This window comes from Dama dama, chromosome 28, assembly GCF_033118175.1.
Source record: "Dama dama isolate Ldn47 chromosome 28, ASM3311817v1, whole genome shotgun sequence".
NCBI lineage: Eukaryota > Metazoa > Chordata > Mammalia > Artiodactyla > Cervidae > Dama > Dama dama.
Window position 1 is genome coordinate 23,218,904 of NC_083708.1, and position 27,199 is coordinate 23,246,102.

The window sequence follows — 27,199 nt, forward strand, 5'->3', positions numbered from 1 at the left end:
TTTAGGAAGCATTTAGAAGACTACATGTAATGCTGTTCACATATCCCATTTCAGGCTCAGGTTTGAGAGTTTTCAGTCATATACCAAAACCCCTAATACTTCCCTTAGGCATAAAATTAACCCTACTGCAATCCCTTGAAATTTATACTGTCCTCCAGTTCAGCTGTAGCCTTGAAAACAACAGCACACACTCCCAGGAACAGTATCACAAGGAGCAGAAAATATTTTAATTATTTGCTTTGTCTTGTCTCTTGTCTAGGTGGCTCCCTAGAAACACTGGCTTAAAAGGCTTGCTGTTATCTTGTCAAACTGGGAGCCCATCTAGTGCTAAAGCTGTTATCTGAAGACATTTGTGGAAAATACTTAAAGGCAAATTTTTCAGTTGTTGCTGTATCAGGTAATGGATATCAGTCACAGCAAACAGCAGCCTAAACAAAAAGCTCAGAGGAAAGGCTGGAGAATGAGATGCTTTGAGGATTAAGGGTTTGAAAAATCCAGACATCCTCCTGGGAAATTAGATAGCTGTGCACATACTCCGGAAAGACTTGAGATGCCTCTGGGCTGACTTGGAGGCTTTAAGCAAGCAGCAGTGATTGCTAAGGCAGAGTTGCAACCTGCCTGGTTGAGTCTCAGGTCATGCCTAACACACACGCAGAGCCCCTCTGCAAAGACTGGGAGATATTTTTGGTTCCAGGAGTTTAAGTAGTATCTGCCTAATTCTCAGCTGACCAATTAGCTAAAGGACAAAACAAACAAGCAAATAACTCCCTCTACCAAAGTAGCAAAACAACAATAACAAAAAAAGTAGCAACAACAAACCTTGGGGAAGGGTAGAACATGATTTTCAGTGCTGCCGTATTATAATATTCAACGTATCCAGGTTCCAATATAAAAATTATGAGATATGAAAAGAAACAAGAACATATAGCTCATATGCAGGAAAAAGATCTAAACTCAATAATCTAAACTTCTACCATAAGAAACTACAAAAAAGAAGAACTAATTCTAAAGTGAGCAGAGAAAGGAAATAAAAACAATTAGAGTGGAGAAAAATGAAAAAAAGAATGGGAAAACAAAAGAGGAAAGACAAGACCTCTGAAAAGATCAATAAAATGAATAAACTTTCAAGTAGACAAGAAAAAAGAGAAACCTAAATGACCAAAATCAGGAAAGGAAGTGGAGATATTATTACCAATCTTATAGAAATAAAAAGAATTAAAAGGATATATTATAAGAAATTATATGCTAAACCATTAGATAATCTAGATGTAACAATCAAACTCCAAGAAAGACACAAACTACCAAACCCGACTCAAGAAGAAACAAAAAAAATCTAAATAGATATATAGCAAGTAAAGAGACTGAGTTAGTAGTCAAAAACTTTTGATCACAGAGAAGTCCAGAATCAGATGGCTTCACTGGTCCATTCTATTAAAGGTACAAAGAAGAATTAATATTAATCCTTCTCAAGCTCTCAAAGAAACAGAAAAGGAACATTTTCTAATCATTCTTTGATACTGGTATTACTGTGATGCCAAATACACACAAGGACATCATAAGAAAACTACACCCAAATTCTTTACAAATATCAATATAAAAATTCTCAACAAATTGATAGCATACGACATCTAGCAGCATATTAAAAGATTTACACACCATGACCAAGTGAGATTTATTCCAGGAATGTAAGGTTGGATCAGTTAATGTAATAAATCATATTATAATAATATAAGAAATAAAAGAAAAACTGATCTCAGTACATGCAGAAAAAGCATTTGACAAAACCCACAATCCATTCATGACACAACAACACTAAATAAACTAGAAATAGAAGAGGAATTCCTACAACTGATAAAGGGCATTTACAAATAACTCGCAACAAGGTTAGGAGTGGCGGTGGGGAGGAGCTACCCCATGTCCAAGGGAAGGAGCAGCCACTGCGCTTTGCTGGAGCAGCCGTGAAGAGATACCCCACGTCCAAGGTAAGAGAAAACCAGTAAGATGGTAGGCACTGAGAGAGGGCATCAGAGGGCAGACAGACTGAAACCACAAACACAGACAACCAGCCAATCTGATCACAGGACCACAGCCTTGTCTAACTCAGCGAAACTAAGCCATGCCCTGTGGGGCCACCTAAGACGGACGGGTCATGGTGGAGTGGTCTGACAGAATGTGGTCCACTGGAGAAGGGAAAGGCAAACCACTTCAGTGTTCTTGCCTTGAGAATCCCATGAACAGTATGAGAAGGCAAAAAGATAGGACACGGGAAGATGAACTCCCTAGGTCGGTAGGTGCCCAGTATGCTACTGGAGATCAGAGGAGAAATAACTCCAGAAAGAATGAAGGGATGGAGCCAAAGCAAAAACACACCCAGTTGTGGATGGGACTGGTGATAGAAGCAAGGTCCAATGTTGTAAAGAGCAATATTGCATAGGAACCTGGAATGTTAGGTCCATGAATCAAGGCAAATTGGAAGTGGTCAAACAGGAGATGACAAGAATGAACATCGACATTCTAGGAATCAGAGAACTAAGATGGACTGGAATGGGTGAATTTAACTCAGATGACCATTATATCTACTACTGTGGCCAGGAATCTCTTAGAAGAAATGGAGTAGCCATCATAGTCAACAAAAGAGTCCAAAATGCAGTACTTGGATACAATCTCAAAAATGACAGAATGATCTCTGTTCGTTTCCAAGGCAAACCATTCAATATCATAGTAATCCAAGTCTATGCCCCAACCAGTAACGCTGAAGAAGCTGAAGTTAACAGTTCTATGAAGACCTACAAGACCTAGAACTAACACCAAAATAGACGTCCTTTTCATTATAGGGGACTGGAATGCAAAAGTAGGAAGTCAAGAAACACCTGGAGTAACAGGCAAATTTGGCCTTGGAGTACGGAATGAAGCAGGGTAAAGGCTAATAGAGTTCTGCCAAGAGAACGCACTGGTCACAGCAAACACCCTCTTCCAACAACACAAGAGGACTCTACACATGGACATCACCAGATGGTCAACACCAAAATCAGACTGATTATATTCTTTGCAGCCAAAGATGAAGAAGTGCTATACAGTCAGCAAAAACAAGACCGGGAGCTGACTATGGCTCAGATCATTAACTTCTTATTGCCAAATTCAGACTGAAATTGAAGAAAGTGGAGAAAATCACTAGACCATTCAGGTATGACCTAAATCAAATCCCTTATGACTATACAGTGGAAATGAGAAATAGATTTAAGGGACTAGATCTGATAAGACAGAGTACCTGACGAACTATGGATGGAAGTTCGGGACATTGTACAGGAGACAGGAATCAAGACCATCCCCAAGAAAAAGAAATGCAAAGAAGCAAAATGGCTGTCTGAGGAGGCCTTACAAATAGCTGTGAAAAAAAGGGAAGCGAAAAGCAAAGGGGAACAGGAAACATACACCCATCTGAATGCAGAGTTCCAAAGAATAGCAAGGAGAGATAAGAAAGCCTTCCTCAGCGATCAATGCAAAGAAATAGAGGAAAACAAAAGAATGGGAAAGACTAGAGATCTCTTCAAGAAAATTAAAGATACCAAGGGAACATTTCATGCAAAAATGGGCTCAATAAAGGACAGAAATGGTATGGACCTAACAGAAGCAGAAGATATTAAGAAGAGGTGGCAAGAATATACAGAAGAACATATACAAAAAAGGTCTTCATGACCCAGATAATCATGATGGTGTGATCATTCACCTAGAGTCAGACATCCTGGAATGTAAAGTCAAGTGGGCCTTAGGAAGCATCACTACGAACAAATCTAGTGGAGGTGATAGGATTCCAGTTGAGCTATTTCAAATCCTGAAAGATGATGCTGTGAAAGTGCTGCACTCAATATGCCAGAAAATTTGGAAAATTCAGCAGTGGCCACAGGACTGGAAAAGGAAAGTTTTCATTCCAATTCCAAAGAAAGGCAATGCCAAAGAATGTTCAAACTACCACACAATTGCACTCATCTCACATGCTAGTAAAGTAATGCTTGAAATTCTCCAAGCCAGGCTTCAGCAATACGTGAACAGAGAACTTCCAGATGTTCAAGCTGGTTTTAGAAAAGGCAGAGGAACCAGAGATCAAATTGCCAACATCCACTGGATCATCACAAAACCAAGCGAGTTCCAGAAAAACATTTATTTCTGCTTTATTGACTATACCAAAGCCTTTGACTGTGTGGATCACAGCAAACTGTGGAAAATTCTGAAAGAGATGGGAATGCCAGACCACCTGACCTGTCTCTTGAGAAACCTGTATGCAGGTCAGGAAGCAACAGTTAGAACTGGACATGGAACAGACTGGTTCCAAATAGGAAAAGGAGTACGTCAAGGCTGTATATTGTCACCCTACTTATTTAACTTATATGCGGAGTACATCATGAGAAATGCTGGGCTGGAGGAAGCACAAGCTGGAATCACGATTGCTGGGAGAAATATCAATATCCTCAGATATGCAGATGACACCACCCTTATGGCACAAAGTGAAAAAGAACTAAAGAGCCTCTTGATGAAAGTGAAAGAGGAGAGTGAAAAAGTTGGCTTAAAGTTCAACATTCAGAAAACTAAGATCATGGCATCTGGTCCCATCACTTCATGGCAAATAGATGGGAAAACAGTGGCTGACTTTATTTTTCTGGGCTCCAAAATCACTGCAGATGGTGATTGCAGTCATGAAATTAAGAGATGCTTACTCCTTGAAAGGAAAGTTATGACCAACCTAGACAGCATATTAAAAAGCAAAGACGTTACATTGCCAACAAAGGTCCGTCTAGTCAAGGCTATGGTTTTTCCAGTGGTGTGTATGGATGTGAGAGCTGGACTATAAAGAAAGCTAAGTGCAGAAATTGATGCTTTTGAACTGTGGTGTTGGAGAAGACTCTTCAGAGTCCCTTGGACTGCAAGGAGATCCAACCAGTCCATCCTGAAGGAGATCAGTCCTGGGTATTCACTGGAAAGACTGATGTTGAAGCTGAAACTCGAATACTTTGGCCACCTGAGGTGAAGACCTGACTCATTTGAAAATACACTGATGCTGGGAAAGATTGAGGGCAGGAGGAGAAGGGGATGACAGAGAATGAGATGGTTGAATGGCATCACTGACTTGACGGACATGGGTTTGGGTGGACTGTAGGAATTGGTGATGGACAGGGAGGCCTGGCGTGCTGCAGTTCATGGGGTTGCAAAGAGTCAGACACGACTGAGCGACTGAACTGAACTGAATATCATATTTAATGTTGAATGAATGAAAGTTTTCTCCCTAAGAACAAGAAAAAGAGGTACTGGGAGATCTCGTCAGTGCAATTAGGTAAGAAAAAGCAACAGCATTCAAATAAGAAAGGAAGAAATAAGTCTATCTCTATTTGCAGATGACATCATCTTAAATGGAGAAAATCAAAGAATTCACACACAAAAAACCGTCAGAGTTAATAGACAAGTTCAGCAAAGTTGCAAGATACAAAATAAATATACAAAAATCAATGTGATGTTCAGACTAGCAATGAACAATAAAAAATGCAGTTATAAAGAATTTAATCTATAAAAGCATTAAAAATAACACACTTAGACATAAATTTAACAAGACAGTACAAAACTTATACACTGACAGCTATAAAACATTGTTGAAGAAATTAAAGGCAACTTGGAAAATAGATATCCTCTAATCTATTAAGGACTAGAAGACTTAATATTGTTAAGATGACAATACTACGCAATTCACTTTATAGATTCAGTGTGATTCCTATCAAACTTTCAATCCCTGTCAACTTTAACTGCTTCTCTTGGAAAAATGGACAATCTGAACCTGAAATTTATATGGAAATCCAATGGCCCAGAATAGACAAAACAATCTTGAAAAACAAGAACGAATTTGGGGGACTCACACTTTCTGGTTTCAAAACTTACAACTAAGCTACACTGATCAAAACACTGTGGTACTGGCAGGGGGACAGACACACAGATCCATACAGCAAAATACAGAGTCTGGAAATAAATCCACACATCTATGGTCAACTGATATTTGAGAAGACTGCGAAGAATATTGTGGAAAAAAAACAGTATTTTCAACAAATGGTTCTTGGATTAACTGGATTTGTGCATATAACACATACAGTCTGGACCCCTATCTCATACCACATATGAAAATGAGCTTATAATAGGTCAAAGACCTAACATAACAGATAAAATTATACAACTCTTAGAAAGAAGTCTAGGTATAAATCTTTAAGACCTTGGATTAGGCAATGGTTTCTTAAACATGACACCAAAAGCACAAGCAACAGCAACAAAAATAGATAAAATTGGAGTTTATCAGAATTTAAAACTCTGTGCATTAAAAGATACTATCAAGAAAATGAAGACGACTCACAGAATGGGAGAAATATTTGCAAATCATATATCTCATAAGCATCTAGTGTTCAGAATAATAAAGATCCCTTAGAACTCACCACTTTTCTCAAAAAAAAAAAAAAAAAAAAAAGAAGATATACAAATGACCATTAGGCACATGAAAAGATTCTCAAGATCTCTAGTCATTAAGGAAATGCATATGAAAGTCACAATTGAAACCCTATGCACTGATGGTGTAAATATATAAGATGATGCGGCTGCTGTGGAAAAGTCTGTCAGTTCCTCAAAAAGCTCAACAGTGTCACACAAGTCCTGGCAATTCCACTCCTAGGTATACTCCCAAGAGAACTGAGGACATATATCCTTACCAAAACTTGTATACAAATAACAGAAGTACCTTTCATAATACCAAAACACGGAAACAACACAAATGTTTATTCATTAATGAATGAATAAACAAAATGTGGTATATCCAAACAACAGAACTGTCAGCCATAAAATAATAAAGTACTATTACATGCTACAACACAGATCAACCTGGAAAACATTATGCTAAGTAGAAGAAGCCACACATGTAAGCCTCCTGAGTGTAGGATTCTGTTTATATTAAAAATCCAGAAGAGGCAAATCCACAGAGATATACGATTTGCAAATATTTCTCCCATTCTGAGAAGTCACTGACTTATACGTAAATAACACATTTCTAGAATAATTCTACTTATTTATTTTTGGCTGTGCTGGGTCTTTGTCGCTGCACGGGCTTTTCTCTAGCTGCGGCAAGCGTGAGCTCCTTTCCAGTTGCAGTGCACAGGCTTCTCATTGCAGTGGCTTCTCTTGTTGCAGAGCGCAGGTTTCAGGGCATGTGGGCTTCAGCATGCGACTCCCAGGCTCTAGAGCACAGGCGCAGTGGTTGTGACGCTCAGTGGCTCTGCGGCATGTGAGACCTTCTTGGGTCAGGGATCAAACTCCTGTCTCCTGCCCTGGCAGTTGGATTCTACACCGCTCAGCCATCAGGGAAGCCCTGTGTAACAAATCTTACCTCTGTTAACCCTGCTTTTCCTGGTAACCTCTCCATTAACTGGCCAGCCTATCTTTTTCTTTCTTTTGTCTTTAGCTGAAGATGGTTACTTAAGCCAGTAGCTTAGACCACCTCAGGGAGTTACTCATTTTTTCCCCTTGGTATCTCCCATGTATACATGAGGCATACATGTTAACAAGTTTCTGTTTTTCTCTTGTTAATATGTGTTACTATAGGAGTCTCCACTAAGAACTTAGAAGGGTAGAGGGAAAGTTATTTTTCTTCCTCTAAAAGAGAAATATTATATTTCAGATTCACTCTACTCATTATTTCAACAGTCTAGGGGTAGACTACTCACCAGACCAAGAATTGTATCACTGACTGGAATTGCTTTATTTATCAGAATTGTACCTTACAATAACAATTGTGTTTTTTATAAGAATTGTATCATTAGGATTTAGGGCTGTGAAAGCAAAAAGGTTTTTAACCAGTTATCAAAACAAAATCAATCTGCACATATTCCTGATCAAATAAATGGGTCAAAAATTTAAGGAGAGTCTAAGCTTGTCATTTTGTTCAAAGGGTAGATTAACTCAATAATTTATTCCCTCCATATTATTTATCCTAAGGTTTAAAAAGTTATTTTCTTTTTTAACATTCAACAAAATGTTTCCCCTATAGATGTATAAAGATAAGCTGTTTTTAGGGGCAGAACTGTGGCCTCCTACAAAAATACTTTTGAGTTGCAAGTACCTTCCTAGTTTGTCTGATGGAAACTGAGCAGGTCTGTTGTGCTCAAAACTAGGAATGAATATCCCTACTGATGAGCATGGCAGTATGCCAGTCCTGTTAAAGGCTTCTAGATCTAATTTGGGTTCTGTCATCTGAAAAATTTTAGAGTTGCACCTTTAAGCAGCATTTAAGGGAAATTTAAAACAAACTGAGGAAAGTAACCTTAGCTCTTGTCTCTTAATAAAAACTATAAAAGGCAGCAGAAGGGTCTTCACCCTGACATCTGCCCTTTCATGTGCTACTCAAAAACAAAGGCCTGCAGATTAATGGGGAAATTTGCAAACCCTCCCTCATGGCTTCTGAAGCACACATTTCAGCTCTCTTCTTTTTCTTGACTGTCCTTAGAAAAAAAGACTCAAATGTATTTTAAGGAATAGAAAAATGCAAGAGACATTTTATGAGAGAACTGGGGTGGATAGAAGCCAGAGAAACTCAGAATGATTAAAGTGAAAGCAAAGCAGAATTTTGATCAGGAAGAAGAGTTCTGCAGTAAATGGAGCAAATGGTAGTAAATTTTCATGTGACTAAGTGAGGGTCAACAACGAAAAAATAACTGCCTTCATATTACTGCCCAAAACGTTAAGGAAAATACACAAGAGGAAGAGAACTACATGTAACTCTGTCCTCCTAAAAGATTACTTTTGTTGTTCTAATTTCTCTTTCCACAGCTGCTGTGTACATTTTATGCTAAAGCCTACTGTCTTTGACTTTCTGGAGTTCCATTACTAACAGTGTAAAGTTTTCTGATTCATAAACAAAAATATGGTGTTTGGGGGTTTAAAAGAAACAAGAAGTCCTGGTTTCTGAGTGATACCCTGGGCCCAGCAAAGGGACCAAGTTTCCAGAGCCTTGAAGACAAGGGGAAATACCCCAAAATACGGACTCATTTTCCAATCTACTTTCATTGGCCGAGCAGCTGCCAAGAACAAAGGTCGCATCTCCTGATACCTGGCAAACAAATGCAGTATTGCCTCACGAATTGATTGCTTCTCTGAGGTGCCCACCAGTGTTTTTGGGGAGAAGCTTCGAGAACAGGCTGAGGAGCCGCTGTCCTTCTATGAGACTGGAGAGATTCCCCGAAAGAATCTGGATGTCATGAAGGAGGCAATGGTTTAGGCAGAGGAAGCGGCTGCTGAGATTACTAGGAAGCTCGAGAAACAGAAGAAGAAACGCTTGAAGAAGGAAAAGAAAAGGCTGGCTGCAATTGCCCCGGCTTCTTCAGAAAACAGCAGTGCCCCAGAGGAGTGTGAGGAGACAAGTGAAAGACCCAAAAAGAAGAAAAAGCAAAAGCCCCAGGAGGCTCTTCAGGAGAATGGAATGGAAGACCCGTCTGTCTCTTTTTCCAAGAAAAAGAAATATTTTTCCAAGGAAGAGCTAGTTAGTAGTGATCTTGAAGAGATAGCTGGTACTGGAGGTCTTCCCAAAAGGAAGAAATCTTTTCCCAAAGAGGAACCAGTTACTGACCCTGATGAGTCAGAAAACAAGAGGGTACCCAAGAAAAAGCAGAAATTGTCTTCCAAGGAGGAGCCAGTCAGCAGTGGACCTGAAGAGGCTGCTGCCAGCAAGAGCAGCGGCTCCAAGAAAAAGAAAAAGCTCCGAAAGCTATCCCAGGAAAGTTAGAATGGACATCTTCCTAGTGGGACATAACTTACAGAGGTATTCCCCATCCCATCCCCTAGAGCCCAATAAAAATAAAAACAAATTCGAGAAAAAAAAAAAAAAGAAATGAGAATGTTAACTTCAGTCTCTAGGATGCTGCCTGCCAATCAGATAACTTGGTGGCCTTGTGGCCCTGAAGAAGCAAAAGAGTTGTTCGCTAAGTATCTGATGAATTCTTAACTGTGTATGGTTAAAATCTTCATCTTAGGGGAGGTGATGGTCAAGGAAGGTCTCCAGCTCAATACTGTTTTTAAAATACTTTTCCCTTGTTCCCCTTCGGGGATAATGGCCTCATTACTCAGCAAACTGCCCCACGTAGAAACCTGGCAGCCAGTGTCTTGCTGAGTTTGTTCACAATAATCCCCAGTTGAGTGGATTCTGCCTGGGACTTTTCTTTCCTATCTTACTCTCCACCTCTGGCTCCAAACCTTTTTCTTTTAACCTATGGTTGATCTGCCAGATATCAGCATTCTCACCACCTTCCCTCCACTCCCCTAACCTCTTCTTTGACTTTGCTATCACCATGACTGTTTTTTAACTAACCAGTTAAAAAACACTGAATGGGGGTGGGTAGTTGGGAAAGAGGTCCAAGAGGGAGGGCTATATATATACATACAAAAAGCTGATTCCCTTTGTTGTACAGTAGAAGCTAACACAACATTGTAAAACAACTACACCCTAACTGAAAAAAAAACAAAACCCAAATCAAAACACTGAACAGCCTTATCTTGCTGATAAGAGCAACACTACTAAAGTATAAACTACTTAGGACTGTGTATAAGATCTCTTTAACTTTACATAGAAGAGAATAGAAAAATGAGTTCTTTTTATTTGGTGATGATAATATAAATTATGAGATTTCTTGACAATATGCAGTATTAACAGATGTATAAGATGCGTTCTAAAGAAGCTTTTTCTTTCTTTAGGGATTTTATTTACAGTTACTGAATCTCTCTCCCTCTACCCTCAACACTATTTTTGTATTTAAGAATGGGGTGCAGTTGAGGGATGGAGTGGGAGTTTGGGGTTAGCAACAGCAAAGTCTTATACAGAGAATGGATAAACAACAAAGTCCTACTGTACAGTGCAGGGAACTATATTCAACATCGTGTGATAACCATAATGGAAAAGAGTATGAAAAAGAATATGTACATATATATGTGTAGCTGAATCACTTTGCTGTACAGCAGAAATTAACACAACATTGTAAATCAACCATACTTCAAAAAAATAAACGAAGAAAATAAAGAATGGAACGCAGCTGCCTAGGCCCAGAGTGCTACCTGCTGATGGTCGCAGCATCTATGTGGGCCACCAGACACACGCTTGGGGTCCCAGAGTAACAATTATGCTTCCTTCCACCCTCAAAGAGCACTAGTTTGCACAATAAATTATATGGTTATCCTGGGCATGGTGGTGGTGGTTTAGTTGCTAAGTCGTGTCCGACTCTTGCGACCCCATGGACTACTGTAGCCTGCCAGGCTCCTCTGTCCATGGGATTCTCCAGGCAAAAATATTGGATTGGGCTGCCATTTCCTTCTCTAGGGGATCTTCCCAACCCATAGGTCAGTTTAAAAGATATGGGTAGTTTTCTATTAAGTATCCTTTACAAAAATTAGAATGGAACTTTATTTATAGATAAATACAAAAATGGCCCTCTTAAGCGTTGTTTTATGCAAAGAAAGATTTTAAAAGGTAAACATCCAGATATAATAGGCAACCTTCTCATTGTTACCTTTTAGAAATCACTTCTTAAAATTAAGTTCTTTCAGAATTTGAACTCACCAAAGGCAGAGAGTATTAGTCCTTGAGTTTCCTGCTCTCTTACAAACACCAGGGGGTGGAGTGGGGTGACCAGAGGAAGTGGGTTTTGTAAACCAAGTCTGAGTACAGAATGTATTGATATTTTCCTATAGAAACTACCACTTAGGTTGTAGTTCAATTAATAGTATTGAAAACGGAAGTGTTATTTCACAATCGGGTCTAACTCTTTGCAACCCTGTAGACTACAGCCTGCCAGGCTCCTTTGTCCATGGGATTCTCCAGAGAAGAATATGGAGTGGGTTGCTATTTTCTACTCCAGGGGATACAGAAATGAGACCTATCTAAATTTCATAGGAAAGGTGGTGATAGTAGTTTCAAATTTAAAAAACAGTGAGAAGACTTCATAGGGTTTTAAAATAAAAGTTCAGGTACACAATAGGAAACAATTCAGTCTTTCTGCTAAGAATGAAAGTCTTCATTATTTATGACCATCAGGAAATGTGGGCAAGAGATGTGGTAAAAACATAGACAAAGATCAATGGTATTGCATGTTTTGAAATATTGAAATATCATTTCTATAATTGTAGAAATAAAAAAAACTAATGTCCAAAGAAGTATAAATACTATCTTGAAATACTTAAAATAAAAAGCTAGGTCATAATCTTTAGTAAATATAAAGTCAATGAAATTTGCCTTTTGGTAAACATTGCATCTTGCTCCATTTCTTCAGCACGGATCAAGAAGTACAACATCAGTAGCAAAATTCAGCGACATGCTCCCTGCTCCATACACCTGGAAACTGGCACAGTGCCTGCACCTCTCTGGCCTCTGGGAGCTACGTACCAAGGGTGCACTGGGGGGAACGCCTGCCGACCAGGTGGCGGGGGCTACTTTCGGCTGCCAGTTGGCTCCCCCAGTCAACTTCTTCTCTCCAGCATTCCACTGAAGATCTCCCCTAAAATCAACCGTGCAAAACACACACAATCAGAAAAGGATAGTATGTGGCTCCTTAAATGTTTATTTTTATTTGGGATCAAGAAGAAATAAAGAGAATGGGATAAAACAAAGGGAAGAGTCTTACTACATTGTACCTAAGAGAGTTTAAGAACACTTGACAAAAAAGTCAATTAGAGTTTTGATCTCAGGGATAACAGGAATTTCCTGTCACTGCTAATGGAAAAATGTGCCACAAAATTCAACTGAATTCATCACTGGTTACAAAAAGTTCCAAATAAGTATGTCATAAATACTGTGTATCCTTTGCTGAACTGAACATGAATCCATGATGGCACTCTCTGGATCTTAGTGGTTTCAACAGAAGGTTTCATACAATTTAATCATGACTACCACCTGCCTTCCGGCGATTGTAAGATTATATCTATTGTTAAATGCATCACAATTTCAGAGATGTTGAAATATGCATCTAAAAAAGGTGTACATTGTTTGTCATTTTTACTATTCTTCCTTAGAATTGACTCCATGAGACACTTTTTAAAATCAATGTTAGCTAGGAATATTACAATGAATCTAGAATTTAAAGCTATTAAAGTATCCAAATCACAATTCCCAAGTATTTCTAGATTATAATTTAGTGTGAATCTGGAGACTGAAACAGATTATTTCTTCTCATTGCAGAGTCGATAGTTTGGATGTTCCAGTAGAATAACAACAAAAATAAAAACTGAGAATGAAATAAAAACCAATTTAGAAGTTACCTAGCTTGAGAATGAGATAATACTCCATTAAGTACAAGGTTTGAGAGTCTCAAACAAGTACAAATACACTGTCATAAGAAAACCAGACAGTTTCAAAAATACTTACTTTTTGGATGTGGTACCAGAAATTCCAAGATCTATAAATGGATAAGAGAAAAAAGAATTTAAATCTCTATACTCAGCTTAAATGATATGACATTTAAAAGATCAAAGAATCAGAGGTCTAAAAAAAGTCCATATTTTGCATACAAATGACTGCATTTAGTTTTACAGAGGAGAAACCACTTTAGGAAACATATTCAAAAGTCCAACATCTTCTTTCACTTCACATTATTCTTAAGGACCAAACTTTCAAGTCAATTGGTGTTGAAATGAGTGAACTTAGGAGGCTTGAGACTGCTATCTTAGGAAGGCCTGCGTGGCTGGGAACTTGGCGAATATAACCTTCTGTGCTCAGTGGCTAGGTCATATCCCACTCTCTGAGACTCCATGAGATTTCCCAGGCAACAATACTGGAGTGGCTTGCCATTTCCTTCTCCAGGGGGTCTTCCTGACCCAGGGATGATTGGCTGGCAGTTTCTTTATCACCGAGCCACCTGGGAAGCCCAACTGTTCTTTACACTGAGATAATACTTCCCTAATGATAAGCGTGGCTCACTTGTCTGAACTGTACAATCAACTAGATTTATGCTGAAAATCTGCTTTCCTTTCAGGAGACTGGCTGGTATTTTGGTACGTTAGGCAGAGTGCCTACAGGATGAGAACCCAATAAAAACCTCGGCTGCCGAATCTCTGTAAAGGGCTTTCCTGGGCATAAAACTGTGTGTGTTGTTGCATGTTTGTGTGTTCTTCCCCTCTTGGGGAGGAGAGAGTATAAGGAAGTCCATGTGTGGATTCTTCTGGGCTTTTCCCTTGATGATCCAGCTGTAATCTTAGCTGTGAGTACAACACAGTGCTGACTCCCTTGGGTCCTTCTAGTGAATCTATGAATTATGTGAGTTGTCTTGGCAACTCCTGACCCAATGGGTTAAATCATTCTGCTCTAATCTCAATTCACTTACTACTACAGCAAATATTTATTGAGCCCCCATATGCCAGACACAGTTCTAAGCACCTGAGATAAACCAGTGATGCAAATAAAGATCCCAATCCCAGAGGAATTTGTATCCTCTTGGGGTGAGATGCATGATAAAACAACAAAATAATAGAAGGTATATAATCTACTAGAGGCGATACAGCGAGCCTATGGAAAATGAATATGAAGAACAGGGTAAGAGAGAGCTGGTTGGTTAGGTTGAGAGTGAGGCTCAAGGAAGCCTCTTGGGGTGAAGCTTATGCAAAGCTGCACAGAGATCTGGGGAAGAGCTTTCTAGGCGAGTCACCTGGTACCCTCTCTGGTGAATGGTAACTGTATGTTTAACATTTCCAGAAACTGCCAAATCACTTTTCATGGCAGCTGCTCAATGTTATCAATACATTCTCCTCAGCAATATTAGAGGGTTTTAATTTTTCCTTGTCTTCTTCAAGACTAGTTATGATCTCTCTTTTTTATTACAGCCATCCTAATAGGTGTGAACTAGCTTCCTTGGTGGCTCAGCGGTAATCCGCCTGCAGTGTGGGGGACCTGGGTTCCATCCCTGGGTTGGGAAGATCCCCTGGAGAAGGAAATGGCAACCCACTCCAGTATTCTGGCCTGGAGAATTTCACAGAGAAGCCTGGCGGGTTACAGTACATGGGGTCACAAAAGATTTGGACATGATATAGCAACTAAATGGCAAAAAATGGTTGTGAAGTGATATTTCACTGTGGTTTTGATAGGCATTTCACAGATGACTGACGTTGAGCCCCTTTTCATGTGTATATTGGCCATATGTATATATTCTTTGGAGAAATGTCTTCTTTAAATAATGAGAATGGGAAACAAAAATATGTCTGCAGGAATACTGCATAGGAAAAAAGCTGTCTCAGGGATCTGCTAAACTTTTGATATAGCCTTGAGTGAAACAAAAGGTATCAGTGATGGTAAGCCCATTCACCTTAACAAAAGAATTAAATTCAGAGTTAAAACAAGGCCAGTCTTTGTAATAGCTCCCTCACCTCCTAGGATTCTCTCCTTCACTTACCCAGCTCCAGTCACTAATGTCTGTGGAACTCCTTGAATATGCCAGGCAATCATCTGTCCCAGTGCTTTTGCACTGGCCATCTCCTTTGCCCGCAAATGTTTTCCTTCAGATATCCATATAAATCATTCCTTTACCTTCAAATCTTTGCTCAAATTTTACCTTTTCAGTGAGGGCTACCCTGTAGCACTTACAAACCCTCTTTGACAGTCCTGTTTTTTCTTCATGGCACTTACAACCTAACATATTAGAGAATTTATTTATTTGAAAATATTTAATGTTGTCTCTGCCCTGCTAAGCACTGTAAGAACAGAAATTTCTATCTACTTTGTTCACTGATTTATCTCTAGAGCCTGGAAGACTGCCTGGTGCTCAATAAATATTTGTTCAATGAATAACTGAAACTAATTTGGATACTCAATTGGTAAATATGTTATTTCCAAATGAAATAAAAAATTAAGTAATTTATTTAAGATAATACACTTAGATTTCATTCTACATGCTCTCTAATTACATTTTTGGTAATTCAGATTAAAAATGGCCTTCATGTTGCTTGCGAGACAATGGCACAGGGACTGTGTATCTTCCAAGGAATTGTATTGGGTAAAACACTAAGAATTTCTGTATACTCCTTGACATACTCACCTGTAAGTGAATCCAGAAACAATACATACAAAAAAAAAAAAAAGAGAGAGAGAAATTCACATATGATTCTGTTAAAGAAAACTATTCTATTACTCACTGCCTACTAAGCTGGCGAGAGATGAGTCAAGGTCACTCCCAAGGGCTTTGCTTGCCGCCATTGCAGGACTTGGTGGTACCAGCGAGATGGGTGCAGGCTGCCCCGTTGGTGCCATGGTTGGCATCAGAAGATCACCTAGACCATCAAACACTGGAAATCAAAGAGAACAGGTTCAGAATAATCGCAAAAAGAATATGTAAAATCAAAGGGAAACTTTTGAAAAAGAATGAAACAAGTACATTTACAATCTTACCAAAGAAGGCATTTAATCCATACTTTTAATGACTATAACACAAAAAGAACATCTCTACATATGTCTACTCATAAAGTATGGAGATACTAATGAACATGAAAGTGGAAAAAAAAAATTGTGTAACATTCAGGAAAGAGCACAGACTTGGCAATCAGAATTGGGCTCACTGTCAGCTGCCTGCCTCACTAGTGTGTGACTTTGAGAAAGTGACTGCCGGAGTTTTTATTACCTGTAAGTGGGAAGAGTACAACTAAAACATGGATTTGTTGTGAAGATTAAACTAGATGATATACGTCCTGCCTTTACTATAATGCTCACTCAAAATAGGCATTCAGTATGTGGTAGTTACAATGCTTACTTTTATAAAAATTCTTAAATGACAAAGAAAGACTGAATCTCCTAATTCCTATGAAATCAGTGCTGGAATAAAATCTGATCTGATGATTAGTACCTATTAGTAAATGCCTGAAAAACATAGTGTAGAAGTAAGAATTTTGATTTTTGTTTCTTTCATTGTAGTATTCACTTTTGGTTCTAACTTTAAGGGCATAGCTACAGTATATGTTATTTTCAGTATTAAGAATCATGCTATTATTGATGGTTCCTGATCAGCATGTAACAAATGACTATTTGTTTAGTTCCTGGAATACAGAAAGACTATTTAAAAATGCTGGCTCACAGGATTTGTTCTGCTGATAAACCAAAAACAAAAGTTTCATGGTTGCTAATTGTTTATATATATAAAAAAAACAATGCATATTTCCATACACACACCACTCTACAATAATTCTAAATTAAAAGAAGGACAGCATTCAACTCAGCACTGGCAATGGAAGCAACCAAATTGTCAGGCAGAGGATATAGTTAGGGTGTTTCTGAAACACAATTACCAAAAACTCACCAATTGGGAATTTGTAGTAGGGACCCAGCATGAGAAGAGGAGAATGGAAGAAAATACAAACAAAACGACAGCAGGATGAAAGGTTAAAGGCAGGCAAAGAATACTATTCGTGTCAACGTCATCAAACGAGGGCCAGGCAAACTTCAGAGAGTGTAAGCAACAGCAGTGGGAGTGTCTATACCCTGAGATGCTGCACAAAGATCTAGCACAAAGTATTTGTTTTCCCTTAACTTTCTCTAAACATGTGCACATAAGCTCATGCAAACAGATGGTGTGCATGTTAAGTTAAATTTCTGCTAAAAAATAAAAACAAAAACAGAAAGAGACTGCAGGTTATTCTTAAAGCCACCAAAATGTATGGAAAATATTTATTTAGGTTATAGAAGGAGAGGTTTATTGAACAGTTTTAAAACCAGGTCTTCATTCAATATTTGCTTATAAATTTCCTGATATCACACGAACCTGAGGTGGTATATTTTAGAAACAGAACAAATAAAAAGAATGTTTGAAAAATCACTGCCTCACCTGAAGGATCAAAGGAGCTGCTGCTAGAAGTTGAAGGCGTTGTTCCAAAAGCTGCCTCAAAATTGGGCTGTAGCAGGTTATTCTGAGCTGGAGTCACTGGAGATGGAGAAGGAGCCATGAAAGAACCCCCAAATCCTGGGAAAAAATAGTTTCAGAAAAATATAAGCAGAAACAACTAAAGATAGGTAAAGGCCAATAAAACAGAGTCAGCAGAAGTAACAGAAGACCAAAAAGGTATTGAGTGCATATGGATGAGAAGGCAATGAAACCCAGGAAGTTATGCTTTTGGAATAGTTTTTCAAGTATCTCAAAATTTGACACGTAATAATGAGAGATTTAACTTAACTGGAAATCAGACAGTACACAAGACTTTTCGTCCCTGTTAAGAGAACCTGCAGCAATCCAATCTACTGTTATGATGGAGTACATAAAGCTGAGATGGTTTCACTATGGCTAAACTTCAGATAGTTATTTTTGTATTTAAATTTTGTTTCTTCAAATCACAATACCAGGTACCTCGAAAATGCTTAGTTTACACATTGGCTCTGTATAATAATAAAATGCAAATCAGAAAAATATGCATGTATCCTGCCATCAACTCCTTAATGTATTTCTTATATGTTCCAGTCCCGTTGTTGCCATTGACAAGTTTAGGCTCACCCAGTACAATGCAAAGCGGCTTTCTGCCTCTAATTTGTAGCTCCTCCAACCTAGCCTTTATAGTGCAGGCAGAGTGATCTTTCTGAGTAGAAAATGCTGACGAAGTTACTTCTCTAATATCCTTCATGGGCTCCCCAGAACTTTCAGGTTCATATAATGTGGCTTCCTTTATATAGCAAACAAGCGCATCCGTCTCTGGGCCCCCTTCTCCCCTCCCTGCAAACTCAGTTGCAGTCATAATACATCACAATGAGTCAAATACCAGCCCTGGGAGGGTTTCTTTGCCTCCTACTGCCACGCACAGCTACCAGCCACAACGACCCTGCCCCTCCCACACCTGGTATACATGGGTGATGTGTCCTGGCTCTGTGCTCTCAGCACTGGTACATCGCCCCACCCTACCTGTATACCATACTTTATTTCCACCCCAAGTCCCCACCCTGGGGATGGCTTTTTGGTGTCAGGAACCATCTTTTTTCATCTTTTCCATGAATACTCAGTCAAATGTCTAAAACACTGAATTAACACTTATTGAATGAAGGGTACTTTTGAATTTAAAAGATGAGGAGAAAGCAAAGACCTCAAATTAAGTGTTTCTCTTTTGAAGCCTGGAAGTAAATTACTGCTCTCAATCAACAGACAGAAGCAGAGCTCACTGTGTATTGCTTCTGTACAAAAAGATGCAGCCTATGAAGAAAGTGACTCCTCAAGAAGACATTAGATGATGTCCTATTATTAAGCATGTATCAAAATTAAAGAAGTCTTTTTTATACTCAGTTTGGGTATATAAATAATATATATATATATAAATGTATTCTTTTCTCATCTAGCTATATCTTTTCTTCACAAAATGCTTGCCAAAAAACAAAAAGAATGCTTACAAAAAACCTTCAGCTTACACTTTGTAACAGTCAATTTATAATTTTGGAAATGACTTCCATTGAAGTTCTCCAGTTACTATTTCTAATCAGAAAGTCATGCTGCCCCTGGAAATGGATACTGACATTGGCTTAGGTTTCCTTGTTTATGTATGAAAAATGCAACTTGGAGGACTGTTACCTATTAGAAGATGCTCTCTAAAATTCATGGGGACTACCTGAAGTGATTTTAGCAGTTTTCAAGTGATTTAAGGATCATGTAACCTTCCTAAATGAAGATAAGACATCCTGTAGATATTTAAAAATTAATATCATAATGAAGCAAAGATGGGATAAATGCAATTATTTTTGAGGATATGACCATTTTGGTTTTAGGAAGGTTGGTTGCTGCGTTAAGGCTAACTTCTTGGAAACATTCCCCCACAAGTTGGAATACGGTTGTGGGAAATCTAGGCAAAGGGTGTGGTTTTCTTTGTTACAGGTGAACATGGAAACAACTGTACTTGACGCTCAGTTTCTTAAAATTTGGTCAAAAAAGGACAATTTATTCTAGGGTCACAGCATATCAGTGTTGGAAAGGACATTAAGATCAGCTGATTCAATCATATCTTTTCACAGTTAGAGAAGATGCAAAGGGAAGTTAACACACCACCATGACTCAGTAATAAAAAGAGAAAACCATGTGCATTTACCCAGGGCTCAACTGCTTAGTGCTGTTGAGTTTCATAAGGTAAGGGGATCATTCCCACACATGAATAAATAACACTGTTTAATGAAAAAAAATCACTGCTTTCTCTGTGAAAGTGAAGGTGTAGCCAAAATTGGCATGAGGCTCACCAAATGACAGGCACATTCTGAGCAATTTTTTGAACTACCTGAGCCACATATGTTGCCAATATTCGACCATTTTGATCCTACAAAAATAGCAATTTTATGTCATTCAACCTAAGACATGTGTTAGCTCATTTAAACCTCACAATCACTCCAGGAATTTTCATGAATGAGGAAACTGGGGCCACAGAGGTTAAATAATTTGACTCAGGTGACCTGATGGCAAGTGCGGAGCCAGGATTTCAGAAAGGAATCTTCCAGAACCCTGGTTCTTCCCCACAATACTACTTGACCTCTTTCCTAAAGCCAGGAGTGAGGTCAGAGTTATCCCCTTTTGATAGGTTTATAAAATCAACAGAGATCTGGAAAGATGGCTTTTCCCCATTATACTCAGTTCTTATGAAGCAGGCACCTTCACAAACCTAGGCTAATTACAAAGCTATAAAGTGATATAAAATAACCAACTGATTATTATGTTAAGGAAGAAAAATCTGTCACTTTACTCTAAAGGAAGAGTTCAGCAGGAAAATGATAGACATTAACAAGGAGTTTGGAGAACTCCTGTTAAGTGAAAAGTTTTAGAGACTTGGAATAGAGGTAAGGAGTAAGAGACCACTAATGATGACTCTTTCTTTCTCTTTGGTTCTGAATTATATTAAGAAAGTCTGTGCAACTGAAATAAAGTAATAACTACTAGGCTTCCTGCCTATTAATATATGTTTCAGATGTCCTGCAGACATGTTTGAGCTGTCCTACAACGGAATCACCAGCTAAAGACATACTGCCTTTTATCACAGATGATCAGTCTTATGAATGTATCTCTCTACAGGGGAATGGCATACACACTTAATGGAAGTTCTATTAATAGAGACATACCAAAACTGACAGTCATCATCTACACACATCACTTAGGTCGAGGGAGTACCATGTTAAAATTATTGGTAGATAAATACACTCCCACACATATTTCCCCACACTCACATGTGCTCTATTATGTTAAAGATGCTGTCATTTCCTTTATTCTCAGTGGTACAGTTATTAAGTCCATTTACTGAGATCAATTTGAGAGAGTCAATATTTCTAAGAATAACAGCCTGAGAACCTTCTGCCTGACAATTTTGTTTCTGACCCCCAGAGAAGATGAAATGATTGGTCCTCTATAGACCATACCAGTTAGTGGGAACTGTTATTAATTGCACGCTGAAAATTTTTATGTTTTAAATCAGTTCAAGGACTTCCATGGCCCTGCTAAATCGACCTGTGCCATGTGGTTAACAGAAAATGCGAAACTATGAAAGGTCTCCCTCTTACTGCAGGACATTATTCTCCCATACCCGTGGAATTAAAACTAGGAACAGGCACAGTCCTATGCTAGTACAGATTATGGTGCAGTCACACCAGAGTTGTCTGTTATGGAAGAAAATGCTTTTCCTGTTTGATGTCAACCTCAGAAGTCAGGCATATCCCTCAACATACCTAACTTCCCTTAATAGTCCATTTTTACATGGCCATCCAGGAAGCTGTCTCCATCTTTCAAACACCTGTATCTTCAGCTGATATCTCATGAGAGGAATTTGACGGTTTTACTCTTCACTGGGAGAAATAACATTTCATTTGTTATAATAACTCTCAAGTTTCCAGCCAGACTGTCTGAGATGTGTGTGATACCTGTATCCCACCAGCAACCTCAATGACTTGGAGAGATTTATTCTGTTAGCTTGTCCTCCTTGGACACAGAAAGTTCTAGAAAGTTCTCTAGTTTCACCACACTGGGTATACCAAATAGAACCTGAAATTTTTACTCAAGGAGGTGACTAAGATGATATTTTATTCACAGTTCAATTCTGGAATTGCAATTATGTCATAGCTCTAGAAGTAAATTAAATGAAAAATAACTAGTTTTTCTGGGATATGTGTCCTTTCAAGAGATTATCCATTTAGTCTTTGTTTTTGGGTTTTAAATTACACACTTAAATCTTTTTTGGGGGTGCTACAATATATGAACTTTTTTATTAGTACATCAAATTATAAGATCTTATTCACTAAAAACAATGTGAAAAGACAACCCTCAGAATGGGAGAAGAAAAGCTATGACCAACCTAGAAAGCATATTAAAAAGGAGAGACATTACTTTGCCGACAAAGGCCCATCTAGTCAAAGCTGTGATCTTTCCAGTAGTCACATATGGATGTGAGAGTTGGACTATAAAGAAAGCTGAGTGCTGAGCAATCGGGTGGAGAGGGAGGTGGGAGGGGGGATCGGGATGGGGAATACATGTAAATCTATGGCTGATTCATATCAATGTATGACAAAACCCACTGAATAAATAAATAAAGGGAAAAAAAAAAAAAAGAAAGCTTATTCACAAACCTGGTGACTGTATAGGCCAGTTTCTGAACCCTGTTCAAGGCAGTGTGCAATACAGACAAAGATTAAAAATAAAAAGTCCTGAAAAACAAAACAAAAAACAAACAAACAAAAAAAAAGAAAGCTGAGTGCTGAAGAATTGATGTTTTTGAACTGTGGTGTTGGAGAAGACTCTTGAGAGTCCCTTAGACTGCAAGGAGATCAAACCAGTCAGTCTGACAGGAAATCAGTACTAAATATTCATTGGAAGGACTGATGCTGAAGCTGAAACTCCAATACTTTGGCCACCTGATGCAAAGAACTGACTTCTTTGAAAAGACCCTGATGCTGGGAAAGGTTGAAGGCAGGAGGAGAAGGGGACGACAGAGGATGAGATGGTTGGATGGCATCGCTGACTCGATGAACATGAGTTTGAGCAAGCTCCAGGAGTCGGTGATGGGCAGGGAAGCCTGGCATGCTTCAGTCCATGGGGTCTCAAAGAGTTGGACACAATTGAGCAACTGAACTGAACAGGATGGGAGAAAATAATACTAAATGAAACAACTGACAAAGAATTAATTTCCAAAATATATAAGCAGCTCATACAACTCAAAATCAGAAAAACAAACAGCTCAATCAAAGAGTGGGAACAAGAAATAAAAAGGCATTTCTCCAAAGAAGACACACAGATGACGAAGAAACACATGAAAAGATGCTGAACATCACTCACCATTAGAGAAATGCAAATGAAAACTAGAATGAGATACCACTTCACACCAGTCAGAATGGCCATCGTCAAAAAGTCTACAAACAATGCATGCCAGAGAGGATGTGGAGAAAAGGGAACCCTCTTGCACTGCTGGTAGGAATGTAAATAGGAATGTAAACTGATACAGCCACTATGGAAGATGGTATGGAGATCCCTTAAAAAGCTAGGAACTAAACCACCATATGACTCAGCAATCCCACTTCTAAGCATATACCCTGAGGAAACTAAAACTGAAAAAGACACATGTACCCCACTGTTCACTGCAGCACTATTTACAATAGCTAGAACATGGAAGCAACCTAGATGTCCATTCACAGATGAATGGGAAAAGAGGCTGTGGTACATATATACAACGGAATACCATCAGTCATAAAAAGAAACGCATCTGAGTCAGTCCAATGAGTTGGACAAACCTAGAGTCCATCGCACAGAGTGAAGTAAGCCAGAAAGAGAAATACAAACATCATATACTGACACACATATATGGAATCCAAAAAGATGGTACTGATAAACTCACTTTCAGGGAAGCAATGGAGAAGAGACACAGAGAACAGACCCATGGACATGGGGGAGTGGAGGAGGGACAGGGTGAGACGTACACAGAGAGCAATATGGAAACCTACAATACCACATGTAAAACAGACAGCCAACGGGAACCTGCGGTATGACCCAGGGGACTCAAACAGGGGCCCTGTGACAATTGCTGTGACAGGGGGGCGATGCAGAGGGAGCTGGAGGGAGGCCCTGAAGGGAGGGGACCTGGGCGCACCTATGGCTGATCTCTGTTGTACATCAGAAAACCATAAAATTCTTCAAAGCAATTATCCTTTAATCAAAAAAAAAGATCTTATTCAAAGTAGTGACCAAAGTGAACAGTATTTCAAGATGTCTGCAACAACTACAACATAACACTAAACAAGTAATTGTGATCTCTGTTGGTGGAAAAGTTGCAGACACTGCTTTTACTATTGTAAAATTAATTTTACAATACTAATTTGCTGCCAGCATTCAGATTCTGGAGTAAAGCTAAAATTTCAGTTAGTGAAAAATAAAGATGTAATATTTCCCTCCATCAAGTTCACAGATACCCCTGCCTTCTACCCATGGTTAAGAAGCCCTGCTTTCAGGGTGAGTTCTGGACATATTTGGGACCCATGGCTGGAAAGATTTAGAGAAGCAAGACCCCCACTTAAGAATCCCCTCTGTAGTGAAGATGGACATTCCAAGATGTTTCTTTCCTCCTATTCATGGTTCCCACTTGGAGCTTATATGTTCAGAACCGTTGAGGAGATACTTGAAAACAAGTTCATCAACTCAAGTTCTGGTTTTTCTGACTGCAATCAGCTTCCCAGTCCTTATCAGACTGTCAGCTAACTTAACATGTTAAAATGAATAATTTACTCCACTGTCTTCCACCTCAGAGGGCTGCAGGGTCTTGCGCTGTGGAGCAGCCAGGGACTGGGGCAACCCTTCCGCTGTACTCATGGGGCAGTCCTGGGGGCAGATCTCCATGGCGAGCTTCCCTTTCTTCTTCAATGTGCAGGCCTCCTGGTAGGGTGGTGAGATTGGGGGCTGCCTGGGTGGAGTGTACTTGTATTCTGAGCCCTCCTCTAGGTCCAGTGGGTAACTGCGGTCTGAATCATAGGTGCTCAGGGCCCCAGAGGTCACAAATGGCACAATGATGTGATTGGGGCCATCCAATTGGTTGAAACTGTAAGAGTGATCCAGCAAGGGTTTGGTCAGGTCCGGCAGGAAGCCCTCAGGGGGGTCGTAATCCTTACAGACAGCAAAGGCCTAGATGCTGGAATTCCGGCTGCTCCTGGGCTTGGCACATAGCATGCTGGAGCAGAAGACACGCAGCTGGCTGTAGATCAGTGTCACATCCTGGCCTTGGAAGATCTTGGCCACAAAGCAGCCCCCTGGCTTCAAGACGTGCGTAGCAAGGTTCAGAGCAGCTAGGAGGAGCTGGGCCTGCATGTACTCATCAACATCGTGGAGGCCAGTTACATCAGCAGCCCCGTCACACAGCACTAGGTCCGCGGGGCAGTCTTCAAAGTGCTGGATGATCTCTTTGGCAGTGGACAGCTGGGTGATATCCCCCTGGATCTGTAACACGCCTGGTAGTGGAGCCATTGCCTGAAGGTCCACAGTCACCACATGGCCAGAACCCTGGCCCCCAATCTTCTGGCTCAGCACTTGGCTCCAGCTGCCTGGGGCCGCACACAGGTCAACCGCCCGCGTCACGCCTTGGAAGAGCAGGAATTCCTCATCAAGTTGTAACATCTTGAAGGCACTGCGGGCGCGCCAGCCATTCTCCTTGGCTAGGCGGTAGTAGACATCTCGCTTGTCCTTTGAGACCGTCCCATCTCACACACCGTTTGCCCAGGGGCCTGACAACAGTAAGCTCAAACTTTCGGGGTGGGGAGAAGAGGAACGAAGACAGCCGGTCCATGAGCAGCACGAGTCACAAGTGAGAAGTCGTAGGTTTTAGGATTGTGTCCTTAGTCGCTCTGAAAGCCTGTCACGCATGCCTAACGGCGACCAGAGTGTGGCACGTCTGTCATCGTGGAACGCAGTGGCTCGTCTGAAGCCGGACCGGACCAGAACTTACCACCTGAGCTCCGGCATCTCGTGAAGATGTAGCCAGTCTGACGAACTGCCGTTCCCAACATGCAACGGGCGCAAGTAAAGCCACTGGTCTCGCAAGGTGAGGCAGAAACATCGCGAGGCACGAGAACTCACATACTAATTTTTGATAGCGCTTTCTCCGCAATTTTGAGATGCTCCTTAATTTTTAGTTTAAAATCTCTAAAAATAATTTTTAACATTTAGTTATGCTATATCTTTATTGCATTTCCCTTGGTATTTACATATAATTTTATTCACTCAAAAAACACTGTAAAGCAATTATATTCCAATAAAAAAAAGAGGGAAAAAAAATCTAACCAATGATGGAAATGCAGAAAAGCTTCTCTTAGAGTATTCACATATTACAGAACTAACGGTCAAATATCATGGTACCTTTCCCCAGAAATCCTCAAAAAAAAAAAAAAAAAAAAAAAGACAATACAAGATAAAAATTGCTGAATTAAGCATATTACTTCTTTAATAAAAAAAGAAACATGCTAACTTAAAGTAAGGCATCTAATGAGCTGCAGGGGTGGCTTGCATACAGATGTGATTTTAAGACCAATTTCATCAACTCCTGGGAAATAATCAACTTTCTATTATACAATGCCTTGTTTTTCAATTTCATGTCTAAAAGGAAAAGAAGACATGCACCTTGAAATTTATATATTATCTGTTACTTATAAAAATACAGCCAAACTTAACTTTCATAAAATACTATTTTATTTTAATGCAATTAATTACCAGCTAGTAGGTCTGCCGATGCTGACGAGCTAGAAGCAGCCTGAGGTGCAGGTTGGGGTTCAGAAGCACTACTTCCGAATGCATCTACCCATTATCCATTATGCAGCAAAAAAGTAAAAAAGTGTAAACAGTAAGTAAGGGAAGTGATTTGCTGAGAAATGCACAGATATGACACTCTGTGGTAAGGTTGTCACCTGTGGATATGTGAAATGACTGAATGGATTGAATTATGCTCTGACCAGTTCATTCTCTCAAAAGAAGAGTTCTAGGATATTTACAATTAACACCTCTTTGTAAGAGTAAGAAAATTATTTTTCTTCTTTTTTTTTTTTAAGGCTAAATCCTATAATCTGTCAAAACAGGATCAATGTTTTAAAACTTTTTGCTTAAAGCCAAGAATCCCCTCCCACTTAGAACTCTAGTAAACAAAATTTAACAAACTTCATTCAAGCAGCAGCTGCCCTACTTGCATCAAAGTTTAATGATTT

The 27,199-nt window shown here is 39.4% G+C and overlaps 1 protein-coding gene and 1 pseudogene across 1 annotated transcript in view; both read right to left on the minus strand.

Annotated features, from left to right (window-relative positions):
* SNAP91 (synaptosome associated protein 91) overlaps positions 1-27,199 on the minus strand; it is a 158,382-nt gene that overhangs the window by 10,297 nt on the left and 120,886 nt on the right. The window contains exons 21-25 of the mRNA XM_061131620.1: positions 26,712-26,795; positions 17,856-17,990; positions 16,177-16,326; positions 13,421-13,451; positions 12,443-12,554 (exon numbers count right to left, since the gene is read on the minus strand). Of these exons, the coding sequence (XP_060987603.1) occupies positions 12,443-12,554; positions 13,421-13,451; positions 16,177-16,326; positions 17,856-17,990; positions 26,712-26,795 (512 nt within the window). The remainder of the gene's footprint in view (positions 1-12,442; positions 12,555-13,420; positions 13,452-16,176; positions 16,327-17,855; positions 17,991-26,711; positions 26,796-27,199) is intronic.
* On the minus strand, positions 24,723-26,061 carry LOC133047997 (tRNA (cytidine(32)/guanosine(34)-2'-O)-methyltransferase-like; annotated as a pseudogene).